This window comes from Brachionichthys hirsutus, unplaced genomic scaffold (assembly GCF_040956055.1).
Source record: "Brachionichthys hirsutus isolate HB-005 unplaced genomic scaffold, CSIRO-AGI_Bhir_v1 contig_769, whole genome shotgun sequence".
NCBI lineage: Eukaryota > Metazoa > Chordata > Actinopteri > Lophiiformes > Brachionichthyidae > Brachionichthys > Brachionichthys hirsutus.
Window position 1 is genome coordinate 667818 of NW_027180320.1, and position 12630 is coordinate 680447.

Below are 12630 nucleotides of genomic sequence, written 5' to 3' on the forward strand. Positions count from 1 at the left end.
GCTCCATCAATACTGAACTTTGGCACTCGGCACAGACGGAAAGAGACGCACGGAGAGATCGAGAGGGAGGGGAAAATAAATAGAAGTAAATATCAAGGCCAAAGTCAGGGGTAAGGCATCTCTGCTGGGAAGTTAAGGATCAAGTGAGGATACAAATGTACCTAAAGGAATATTCCACTGTATATGGAGCGACAAACCAGGTATTCAAACAGGAATTGATATATACGTACAGTATGAAGCAACTACGGTGAGTAATTGTACGATATGTATTAAACAGTAACTCAAGACGGGCTTCGATCACCGTGTTTATCCGTGTGATTTACTGACCGGTCACAGGAGCAGGCCACCAGAAGGCTGAGCAGATTATAGATGATGAAGGTGAAGATGACGGCTGTGATGGTGCCACGGGGGATAGAGTAACTAGGATTCTTCAGTTCACCTGATACAGATGTTCATTATAAGTTCATATACAATACATAATGTTACACACACACACACACACACACACGATCTCGCCTACCTGACATGTTGGAACCGGCCATAATCCCAGTGCAACCATTAAACATGACAGCAAATACGGTGGTGAAGGTCATCATGGTGTTCGTTGTGTAGTCCAAAGTGTAGTCAGCTGTGGGACGAGGCAACAGGTTGGTTATTGTAGCGCTGCGTCGAAGAGAACAGCGCCGGTTTGGATCTACTTGTCAGGAGGAGGAATTGTGCGTCACACTACAGAAAGAACTGTGTGAAAAGACAATGTGAATGAGCCAACAATTAAGATATCAGCGTCGGTGTGCGTGTGTGCGTGTGTGTGTGTGTGTGTGTGTGTGTGTGGCGATACCCCCATCACATACAGATGGACGGCTGAATCAGGGTAACCGGATCTACCCTTACCCCAAAGGTTTCCGAGCAGCGTGTCCAACTTGAAACCAGTGAAGTTGGCTGTGGTGGGAAACCCGGGGTCCGTCCCATTGTTTACCGGGTTGGCAGAACCGGGCAGGTTGACGACTCGAGGGGTTACAGCAAAAAAGCTGATGAAGATGGTGCCCAGGACAAACATGACGACCAGGAAGATGAGGAAGGAGGCCTTAGCGTAGATGTGGGCGCCCACCAGGCAAACCAGCAGGCACAGCAGGGCGATGGCTGTGGCGTAAAGCAGAGACCACCAGTAGCCCGACGGCAAGACCTGGTGGGGAGACGCGACCAGAGTCGGGTCTAGAGGGGGGGGTAAAGACGCCCAGTCCAGGGGTGAGGGGGGAAAGAGGGGAGAGAGAACATTCGTCAGTGCCCGGAAACCATTTACAGAATGTGGCGCCACAAAATGCAAGTTGGATTCAATGTTCTGAAAAAGCTTCAGAAGACAAACACTAAGGTCCACACCTTCCATCTAACTCACGCAGAAGACAGAGGCCCAGGCCTCACGCGTTACGTCCTCAGAGAACTACGGCTGGGCTTTAAGCTCGCCTCTAGAAACTTCCTATTGCAAAGCAGCAATAGTCCTCTCAAAATTTCCTTTCGCCTCTTCTGATCAGTTCAAGCAAAACCTGGGTATGCGTAATGGATGGGTGGGAGGAGCTTGCTTTTTCTTTTAAGACGATTATTAAAACTGAACTCACCCTCAGGCACGCCAAAGGTGGCCACGACGGCTTCCACCAGACCCAGCACATAGAGAGCGCTGCCGCACACATTGGCCAGGAAGAACATGATGCCCATGCTGCCGCCGAACTCGGGTCCCAGCGCTCGGCTTATCATGTCTGAGTGGAGGTCAAGTCAAAGTTCACATGCATGAGCCAACACATGAAGTCGTTTTCCTTCCATTTCATTCTTAAATATTCCATTAGAAGACCTTTACAGCAATAGAATTTACTTTGCCTTCCTGCCTAGTTACACGAGATATTGCTGCTGCCAAGCGATGGAAATAAGTACAGTACATCGACACCCGGGAGGCAGCTTAGTGTAATGAGCTCGGTCCAAAGGAAACTTACCCCAAAAGTGCTCTTTTTGTACAGATGAAATAAATGTGACGCAATATTTAATTGGTGATCTTTACAGGAGCCGGCTGAATTTTAAACTGGCTAGAAGAGCTAGCTTCTCACTCTTGTTTCTCGTCTTTGAGCTACGCTTCTCTCACTAACACAACGGTAAAGCGAAGACGAGCACCGACACCGTTCCCAGTGATCGTGGGCGCGAGGATACAGTACGCTCCGCCAGCATCCAGGGCTCCGTTGGTGGAAATGGCACAGACGGACAAGACGGTCATGCAGATGATGAAGTACGCCACCCCATACATGGCGATAGCTTGGTACAGTCCAGACTGGCCCACCACAAACCCTAGCAAGGCAAAACACAAATACAGTCTGATCAACAAAAAAAAGCTTGACATTTCGGTTTCCCAGTCAAGCCAACGAGACTGATGAGGAGGAAGTCACTGACAGACAGAATATGAACACTCAGCTCACATTCCAGCCTCCCTTAACAGAAGGCTAGAATCACCCGAGGACGGTTTCCGTTCCCCATCTCGACTGTCACGCTAACGGCCGCAGTTGTAATTAACAGTAGCACGAAATAGTTGGGTTTTGTCTATCATTATCAGTATTAGTAGTTGTAGTACTAGGAGGATATGTACTCTTGCTACCAAGTGGAATGGATCCTGCACGTCAGTCTGATTCTCTGCACAGTAGTTCCCACCGTGTTTATTTGTAGAGCCTGTTTTTTTCGTTTGGTATTTCAGTCACGCACGGGACACGGGACACGGGACTCCCGGCCGCCTCGCTTCTCGCCGTATTTTACGTGCCAAATTGAGTTGGGTATTTGGCGTGGAGCATGTTTGGTCACTTCACCACGTTGCCTTACCTCTGTTTTAAGTCACGAATCTGTTGCTCTCATAACACCTAAAGACTATCCAAGAGCTCGCATTGGAGTGGCTCTACTCAGCCAGTGGGTTGTTTGGTGTAAATATGTAGAGGCAGCAAGGGAGGGAGGGAGGGAGGGAGGGGGGGGGGGGGGGGGGGTCTTTGTTGTCACACCATTTACAGTTTCAAACCCAGCGCCGACAATGAATGAATGGAAAGAGATGAAAACGCATTCACGTACCAGACACACAACATCAACATGCGCCACCAGAACATATCGTTTTCACCAAAATTATGTTTTGATTAACTTTGCAAGTGAAACTCAGATATACATCATTTCAACTAAAATCTCTTTCCACTGTATTATTTTCCAATAAACAAAAACCACTGACAGGACTAGTGTCACAGGCTAAATGCACGTTTTTAATTATATTAATCCATATACTATTTCTGCGTATAATTACTCATTCAAAAATCAAATATCTCACACAGATTGCATTGATCAAAAAACACGTATTGGGACATATGAGCCTGATTTGATTTGCATACGCGTTAAACTTAAAGTCTGAGAGATAAACTTTCAACAGGGCGAGGTACAGAAAGAATGAGATAAAGTAATAAAGAACAATAGCTTTGAATGGATTGATCACGTCCGTTCGAGCGTCATCAAGTAGAGCCTTTGTGCAAATGTGATTAGCTCATCAGCAATCAGATCCTTGAATCGATAATGATGAGTCATATTGATAAGAGAAAGCACTCAAGTTGGGTGACTGGTTTCCAAGCCGAATTCCTCAGACGACTCCTCTAAAAAGGTCAAACTATTCGAACGCACTGCGAAGTTAACGTGAAACGCACGCAAACATTAAAACACGGGAATTCTGAACGGGGTTTGGCGGACCCCCGAGGTTTAACCCTCAGCTAACGGGAGTCCAGTCCATTACAGGTGACTTCCGGCACTTGCACACTCACCTATCCTGAGAAACACGACCACGCTGAACATCGAGAGCAATGTGGGGATGACGACACCGAAGAAGATGGAGAGTTTCTTCGGCTGCTGCTGCTGCCGCTGCTGCTGGTCGGACCTCCGCCCGGGGAGACCCAGGCGATGCTCCGAGGCCTTCCCCGCCGGAGTGGACCGCATCTCGGTGTCGCTGCTCGCGAGGCGGTAGTGGAGAAGCGGAGTACGCTCCGTCATGGTGAAACCCGTCTCTGGACCGAGCTTCCCCCACAACCTCTTCAAATGCAGTGAATAATTTGCAGAACTGACTGTCACAACCGCGAAATGTCAGTTTCGTGGAATCATTAGTTAATGCCGACGCTTTTTCTCGGCAAGTTCGACGCTCCTCTCTGCCGGCCGCCTACGAAACATTAGCTGCATAGCAGAGAAGAATTAACTGTTTTGTTTTTTTTAGCGATAAAAATAAATCAGTGTTTACGCACACCTCTGCGCCCGCCACACGAAGTTTAGAGGTATCTTAAGAGTCAACGAGCCAGATATCGTCGCTGTATGCATATGCAATCATTTCTAATAGAGAGTAGGGCGTCACGTGACGTAGACGCAAAGTTAAACAGCGTCGATGACAAGTTCTGTTTCCGGTTATTACTTCCAGAATAAAGGTATTTGAGATATAACTAAAATATTTCTGGTCCAAAGAATGTGACAAAATTATGGCTTTTTTTTTCTTAAGAAGCAGATCCAAATAATTACTTCCTTCCTCGTCATCGATAGAGGGTTAATACATTCACATCCTGTATTAATACAATTTTAATCTGTTGCAGTTCACCCAGGGGGCGCTCACGGGAAGAATTTAAAACAGATTTAAATTTAATGGGATTATTAGTAGACTGTGTGAAAGATCCACTGAAACAAGCTTAAAGCTGGATAGAAAATAGATAACATACATGGAAGTTTTACAGTTCTTAACACAAACATCCAGCAAACTGCTTGAGGAAGTAGCCTATTCTGAGTAAAGATCAATCAGCAATGTCAGCATTAAAGACTCCATATTAAACGGAAACTACTGTAAAATACGAACTGAATATTCAAAAGCTTGTTTTGAAGGTAACTCGTGTGTTTTCCGGGATTCTCCTGTCTCTGTTTATCCAGCTTGACAAGCATGCATTGATTGCAGCCTGCAGCTTTCGGTCATGTGACCAGATGACTGAGCCAATTAGAACACAGAATTCTTCCGGCCACCTGCTGATAGGAGACGTAAAACAAGTAGAAGTTGGTGAGCGTGTGATTCACTATCAAAACAAAAGTTCTGACGCATTTATTTTAACACTTTAAAATGCAAATAGAAGAAAACATTATGCTGAATACATCAAATGTCGGTTTTCAATGCATTAGTATTTTATTTGACAGTGACACGCATAATAGGCATGACTTGGCGTTTTATTTCAAAAGTGGTTTAGTACCAAAGATCAGGATGATTCATAAAGAACAAATAAACAGTGCAGGAGCCCAACCCTTTCCCAGTCCTCCACAGCAAATAAATAATACATTTACGCACATTGCAGAGTCAGAATGTCTTTCAAAACTCTAGAAAATTACACCACAGCATTGATACATAAATATTCTACGTATATATATATTGATACATTTTTAAACGAAATGCATACATATCTACCACACTATGTATATATTAAGAAATCCTTGGATTTTGCGCAGATGAACTGAAAATAAATTAACTGAACAGTTTTCTTGCTTTGAATTTTTGCATATTTAGGACACCGCTGGGTGCGTTAAGAAATACCCATGTGTGATTTTATCTGCATCGGCATCATCTTATTGTATTTATCCTCTCTTTTATTTCTGTTTAAACTTTTTATCAGTCTTTTCTTACAGGCCAGGGATGAAATTTGCCCCGACTTTTAAACCCGTTTTCCAGCATTTTTATAAATAAGCCACCATAGAGCATCTCTCATGCAGGACCCATAGAGGGAGCTAGCGTAACAGTGCTGATTTCCCATGCCGACGCAAAGAATGTGATTTAAAGTGATCATCTTAACACAGTCAGACATTCCAGAAAGTTCCACTTTAATGACATGGAACATCTTCACATGAACATTTCTGTATAGTGATAGTTTCAGATTGTATTATTCTTTAATTAAAATTGATCCTTTTGTATTGTGTTCTTTGAAAAAAGGCACATATCAGTCTTCTCTTCACTGGTTGACTTATAACTTCAATTACACTCCTTTCTTCTTGAGTCGTCGTCAACACAATAGAAAAGCTCTCGATCCATGACGTGCTGCTTCCCTCCTTACATCCTGCTGCGTCCTCTTGGCTCAGTTTTCAGGTAACACAGCTCAGCAGCGCAGATAAGATGCTTCCCATTTTCTTATCCAGTCTCCAGAGGGTCCGTTACTGCGCAGCTGTCCTGTGTTCTGCTCTACAGATGCTATCTTGGAGATCAATAGCAAGACGCTCCAGTTTTCCCTTGAGAAGCATCCTGAACAGCTCCAACACTTTGTTCAGGCTAGTTTGGCTGGAGCAGCTCTGTACTGCGGAGTAAGATGGCGTCACCAAGACGTCCTGTAAGTGCCCAAAAGTACAATCAATATCTTAGTCGATGGTTCGACTAAGGTCTTAAGAGCAAATTCAGACTATTCTGTCTTGATGTTACTAATAATCGTCATTGTTCGAATAATATTGTACTTAATGATGGAAACATTATGTGGAAACTGAACCACATTGGTGGAGACTCTTTGTGGACTCAGAGAGCCATCTACTTACAAGTGAGAACATAATTGTGGTCTTAAATTTGACATTCCACCAGTCTGAATGACATTGTGGAAATGTTGCTTGATGTGGGAATTCTACCTACAGTGTTATTACAGTGTTGTGACTACTTTATGTTAAAAAGGCCTCCCATTAAGTGTGTCCATTTAGCCTTAATAGGTTTAATTAGTACAATGTGCAGTAGAAGGATGAGCAAGTGATGAGCTCTAATATTAAATATATTTATTAATTAGTGTTCAGTACAAATGTTGCATAATTTATCCAGTGTTTTTCCCTTTCTGTTTATTATCTGGTCCTTTCCTAATTTTCCTTCTCTTTTTTAGAATACTGATAAACACAGCTTGAAATGTTCTTTGTTTACATTGACTCTTTTTTATATTTGTTAACATCGACTCTTTTTTTATATATATATTTGTGTATAATTTGCTTACACTGATTTCGATTACACAAATACACAACCACAAAGTATATCACATGAGCATATCGTGTTATGAGGCATTCATTATGATGTGTATCACCTGTATCTGAAGCCTGCTGACGATAACCAGATAATTTGAGATGTGATGTCCCAGTTCCCTCAACAGTAACATCTGGCACTGCAATCTGGTTTCATTCATCACTCTCTGCACTCCATCCTGAAACATCTGGAGGGTCCCAACCACCTCTTCATGCCTCTGCTGAAGCTGGACAAAAAGCCACACAAACTCTTGGATGTTGGATGGATCATGCGAAAAAGACAGAAATCATGAGCTCTCCGGAGATTTCTGTCTTACATTTTTATTTATTTTGCATATATTAGTTAACCTCTTCTGAGGCCAACATAAATAAACGACCATCTTTAAAATATGTTAGATGTCAAAAAAACAACTTCTGGAAAAATATTTTTGCAACATTTAATCTGTATGCTTTCAGTATAAAATTCCAGCTAAAGTAGGATTATTATCATTATACAATGAAATGATCTGCTCAAAAGTTCCCTCTACTCATTGATAAGACGTGAACTGTGAGGAAAAAACAAAATGTGAAACGGGTTGCATGGTTTTTGCATTAAGTTTCCGTATTGGAATGTGTGTGTCGGCCTGTCAGCCATGCGGTACTCACAGTTTTATTTGCCCATTTTGCTGCGTGTATCCAAACACACGGTAGCAGCACGGGAGAGGACAGCAGATCTGAACCCACGCAGTCTGCCTGAGGACACGAACAACGTTTCAGCACACACGTGCATGCACAGAAGATGAAAGGTACATTCAAACCCGCTGCCAACTTTTTTTTTTTTTTTATATATTTACTTTTGTAAAATAATACATAATTCTTCACCTTGTCTTTCTTCAGCTCCTCAATCTTATGTCCAATACTTTTCCTGGCTTGAGAGTTGCACCAAAAGTCGGCGGGTCTGGCCTGGATTTCAGGTAGATGAGAGGAAATCACTCCGATCAGCAGTAGCAGGAGTCCTAGAGGAGCACACGGTGGAAATGACTGATGAGCTGCCATCAAAGCTTTTCAATGAACAACTTGGATTTCCCTCCATTGTTATTGTCCTGGGTCCAAATCCTAATCCATGAGTAGGAACCCGTATTTTTCCATCCCCGGCTTTAATCCTGACAAGTACTGTACTTCAAAATCCGTCCCTGTTTGATGCTCCCTTTGATTTTTTCATTGGCACAATTTTACTTTGAAACTTATAAATTGACTGGAAAAACAAGTTGCGCAGAAAATATCTGCTGCCTGACTCGTATGGGGTCGCACATGAGTCGCTCTGCTATTCCAGTAAGGAGTTCGGCATCTCCTAATGATCTGACACATTCTCCCGTAGCCTCAAAATTATGAGCGATCCCCCTCTCTTTGTAAATATGAGTTGTAGCGCAGGGCTCCAAACCAAGCATTCAACTTACTGCTATAAGCCATAACCCGTTCCTCCGTGCATGGTGTCGCTCAGCTGTGGTCCGTAAACCTGCATCCTCCTGCCTTTCAGCTTGATAAAAAAAACAGCCTCAGAAGAAAAAGTCCACAAATAATCCCATTTTCCATGTACAAACTCATGACTCAAAGTTCCCTGGTTTGGGCCCCATTTTGCTTTCTCTTTGAATCAATGACAGCGGTTAAATAAACTGTAGCGTCAAGAGCAACTCATATCAAAACCAAGAGCAAACCATGAACGCGTAGGCTTTATATTTGACTTAGTGCAAAGTTAATATTTTACTTTGGATCCTCAAATGCAAACACAAGAGAGGCAACAAAAAAAAGTCACGACAGGAAAGAAGTCTGATTTGGTCATTTTGTACTTTGACATAACCAACCTGATCAAAATGTCTGGTGCAGATCTCAATCACCTATTTGGCTGATTGTGTTATACAAGTCAAAGCAAGCCAGATAGCCTTTACAGTCGATACACACCAACAAAATGCTCGATGGTGAGTGTCTAGGACAGGCAGTTCCCTGTGGATACACAATAAAGGTGCACTAGGAAAACTCGTCTCATTATTTTAATAAAAACCATTCACTCAAATAACAGGCCAGGGCTGTTTTTACCCAGCGACAATAATAGGTGGGAAACTCTGAGGACAACCTCAAGGTCAGAGAAGTGAACTAGCAACCCAGAAGCCCGATGAGAAGACCGCCCCATACCCAGTAGCTATAAAATAAGAAAATAGTTTCATTACAGTCTAAACTAACAAGTGGAAGAAAAAAGCAGACTGACTTAAAAATACTGTACAACCTTCTTTCATCTTTAAAAATTCAACTCAACGAAATGTATTTTCCTTTCATGAACTAAATGCAGTGGCTGAACAAAGTATAAATCAAATGTTCTTCACTTCCACTCTCTCTTGCTGAATATTGCATCCACCCTGATTCGGAATTCTCTGATGCAATTTATTTTCCCAACAGGCTGTCATCTTTAAATATCTGTTTTTTCATATTATATTAAATGCAATTAAGTCCTAGTTTTTCTTTTCCATCTGTAGAGCCCCTCCTGCACTGACCTCAGACATGACCTCTACATTGTCAATGAGATGGGGGACAATGAGCTGCCTCCCCCTCAACCAGCAACAAGATGTGTAGTGTGTGTGTGTGTGTGTGTGTGTGTGTGTGCGTGTGTGTGTAGGTGTGTGTGTGTGTGTGTGTGTGTGTAGGTGTGTGTGTGTGTGTAGGTGTGTGTGTGTGTGTGTGTGTGCGTGTGCACATTATCACACAGCTGTGTGTCTCATCGGAGAGCGAGCGTTGCCATGGCAACACCAAGCAATGAGTACCTTTTTAAAAGGCCGTGCTCCTCTCTCTCTCTACCTCGCTCTACCACTCGCTCTCTCTTTCATGTGCTTGCAGGCCCTGCTCCATATGAGACACAACAGTCTGCAGGCAAACAGAGAGGATGACTCAACAGGATCATTTGTGGATGTTCAACAGTTTCCTGTAAATTCCTTTAATTTTTTTCTAAAGTTGGATATCTCCTCCCGATTGAGCATCTTATATATTTTTAATACGGAGATATCTTCACGGTGAGATGCCCTCTTTGTTTCTCTTTTTCCGGGAAGGATGGATTGCTGACGCTTTTATTCTGACTGAGGTGTTCCTGACGGTGACGCCTTGATATACTGGGATTAAACTCTAATCATGAAGACAAAGACGTATGGACGACAATATTTTCTTTGCCGACTTCAGAATACCGAAAAATGAAAAAGGCGTAATGGCTTTTATATAATTGATCTGATTGTCAGTAATGACGACGAGGGCCTTTCATCCTTTAAGAAGTCACAGGGAGCTGAAGCTTCTAGATGTGAGAACAGGAACAGGGAACGATGGAGATGGCTTGCAGCAGTTCTCCTGCTGTCCATCTTGCAGCCAGGAGCGTGATGTCATCCTGATCCTGCCATGCTCGCACACCCTGTGTGTTCACTGTGTAGCAGCTGGGGAGAAACAACATTCAGGTGAGCTTCACCACCGTAGTGTCCGTCTACCTGTGTGCTCTACACCGTGCCCGGAATGTCGAGATTCCGTGGAGCTGCCGTGCCGGGACTGGTCAACTGCAACCTCCTGTCTTCCAAAGCATCCCACCTTCCATCCTGCACATGTCAGCCGGGAGGAAACATCTGAGGATCATCTTCAACGAGTCGGGGATCCAAACCAGGTTCAAGATGTAAAGAATACTAATTGGTGTCTTTTAATTTAAATTATTTTGCATTTTAAGTGGGCTGCAACTGCAAGGTGACACAATGGTGGTGCTGTTGTCTCACAGCAAGAAGGTCGCAGGTTCTGCTGTCGACGTGTTCAGAGGAACACAGACTGCCGGGATGCAGTTGCCATGACAACACAGCGCTCTTTGTATGGTGAGCGCTGTGACATGCATAGCCATAAGTCGAGACATATCTTTGAATAAACCTAAAACATGATCTCCATAGGGAGCGCAGGTGACTGTTTGCCCTTTGCTTCAGGCTCCAATGCTGCCAGTTCCTCAGCAGCACCAGTGGATGGCGCTGTAGACCTGCGAGAGGAGGAGATGGAGCAGTCCGTCTTTGGTCAGGAATCGTCGATGCTTTTCTAAATGCACCACTTTTCAAAAGTTTGAATTCACCTTAACAAAAATATTTGTTTTGTGCATCTGAAACAAAAGGCGGTGCATGAAGTTTATATATATATAAATATATATATACATATACATATATACTGTTTTTACTGTGTATTTGTCTTTGCAATTTTTTGCAATTTTTTGCAATTTGCAATTATAGGCCAGAAGCTTTTATCCTGGCTCATTCTCATCCCAGCTCTTGACATGCTAACACTTGGGTTTTGGGTTACTGACATGGCTGAGTTTTTGTTGGAGGCACATTAAAGCCTGGTGTGGATCGTGTGTATTGATGAGAATTATAAAGGCCTGATAAAGCCTTGGTATGTTGGGTTCTTAGATCCATGTCACACGGCTTTGAAGGAAAGAGCATCACCTGAGACAGCAGGTGATTCCAGTCTCTTCAACAGTTGTGCGGGTTTATTCATGCATAAAATGATTCGTGTGCAGATTACAGATTTTAAAAAAAGCCTCAAATGTTCTCTCCTTTCATCCTTACTTCTCTTCTGGTCTATTTTAGGACTATGTTTTGCTCTGAACCCTTTAAATGTCCCTCCATCGCTTCATCTCTCAAAGTCCTCCCTCACCATCACCTACAATGGAGGTGGTCCAGGAGGACCACCTCCAGCCAGCGAGCGCAGGAGATCGGTGACCTCTGACCCTGCAGTCGCACTGGTTCTACCTCAGGTCTGTGCCGATGTTGCCATTGCTCGAGGACAGTATTACTGGGAGGTGGACGTCTGCAACAGCTCTGTCTATTCGATCGGTGAGAAAGGATTTCAGCATGCTTATTGTTTCCAGACACACGAGTCAGCAGACTGAGCTTGTTTACTTCCGCAGACACATGTAAGCGCAAATACTTGTGTCATTTGACAGGCAGTATTCACTGCACTGTTCAGAGTACATCAAAGATGTTATTTTATTGCCAGGCAACAGCACCTCATTGTTCACAGTGACTTATTTTCTCTTTCAGGTGTGAGGTCATTGGACGGTTCTGACGGCTGGTGGTTCCAAAGGCAGGAACTGTCTTTTTGCATCGTGTATGACGGGAGCCGGGAGCCACTTTACACCATCCCACCTCAGCTCAAAACCCTCGGGGTGTTCTTGAACATGGGTGGGGGTGCACTGAGCTTCTACAACCCTCTGACCCAGGAGCACCTAGCCACACTGCCTACCCGCTTCCACCCTGCTGGAGTGCTACCAGCCCTGGGCCTGGGCCAGGGCAGACTGAGGTTGCGTAGCGGCCTTCCCCCTCCTTCCTATGTCTTCCTCAGTAAGGACTCGGCCTACAGGAAGCCTCGTGGGCCTGGTGGAGGTCAGTGGCGTGGGCAGTTTCCCTTTCAGTCAGTGAGAAAGGTGATACAGAAGTTTGAAGAACTGGCCTTGTCGGACTCTGGCTTTGTGTCGAGTTCTCGATCATCATGCTCCACCTTGACCTCTCTTCCAGATCTGGCAATTCCTGGGAAGTTTCCCTCTGG

General features: G+C 44.0%; 1 protein-coding gene across 3 annotated transcripts in view; it reads right to left on the minus strand.

Annotated features, from left to right (window-relative positions):
• LOC137912657 (solute carrier family 12 member 9-like) overlaps window positions 1-4044 on the minus strand; it is a 32501-nt gene extending 28457 nt beyond the window's left edge. The window contains exons 1-6 of one of the 3 annotated variants that reach the window (XM_068756796.1): window positions 3819-4044; window positions 2194-2328; window positions 1614-1751; window positions 892-1212; window positions 521-628; window positions 328-439 (exon numbers count right to left, since the gene is read on the minus strand). In XM_068756796.1, coding sequence (XP_068612897.1) covers window positions 328-439; window positions 521-628; window positions 892-1212; window positions 1614-1751; window positions 2194-2328; window positions 3819-4044 — 1040 coding nt within the window. The remainder of the gene's footprint in view (window positions 1-327; window positions 440-520; window positions 629-891; window positions 1213-1613; window positions 1752-2193; window positions 2329-3818) is intronic. The other 2 variants (XM_068756798.1, XM_068756797.1) reach the window with 2 other exon arrangements.
• Between the last annotated feature and the right edge of the window lie 8586 nt (window positions 4045-12630).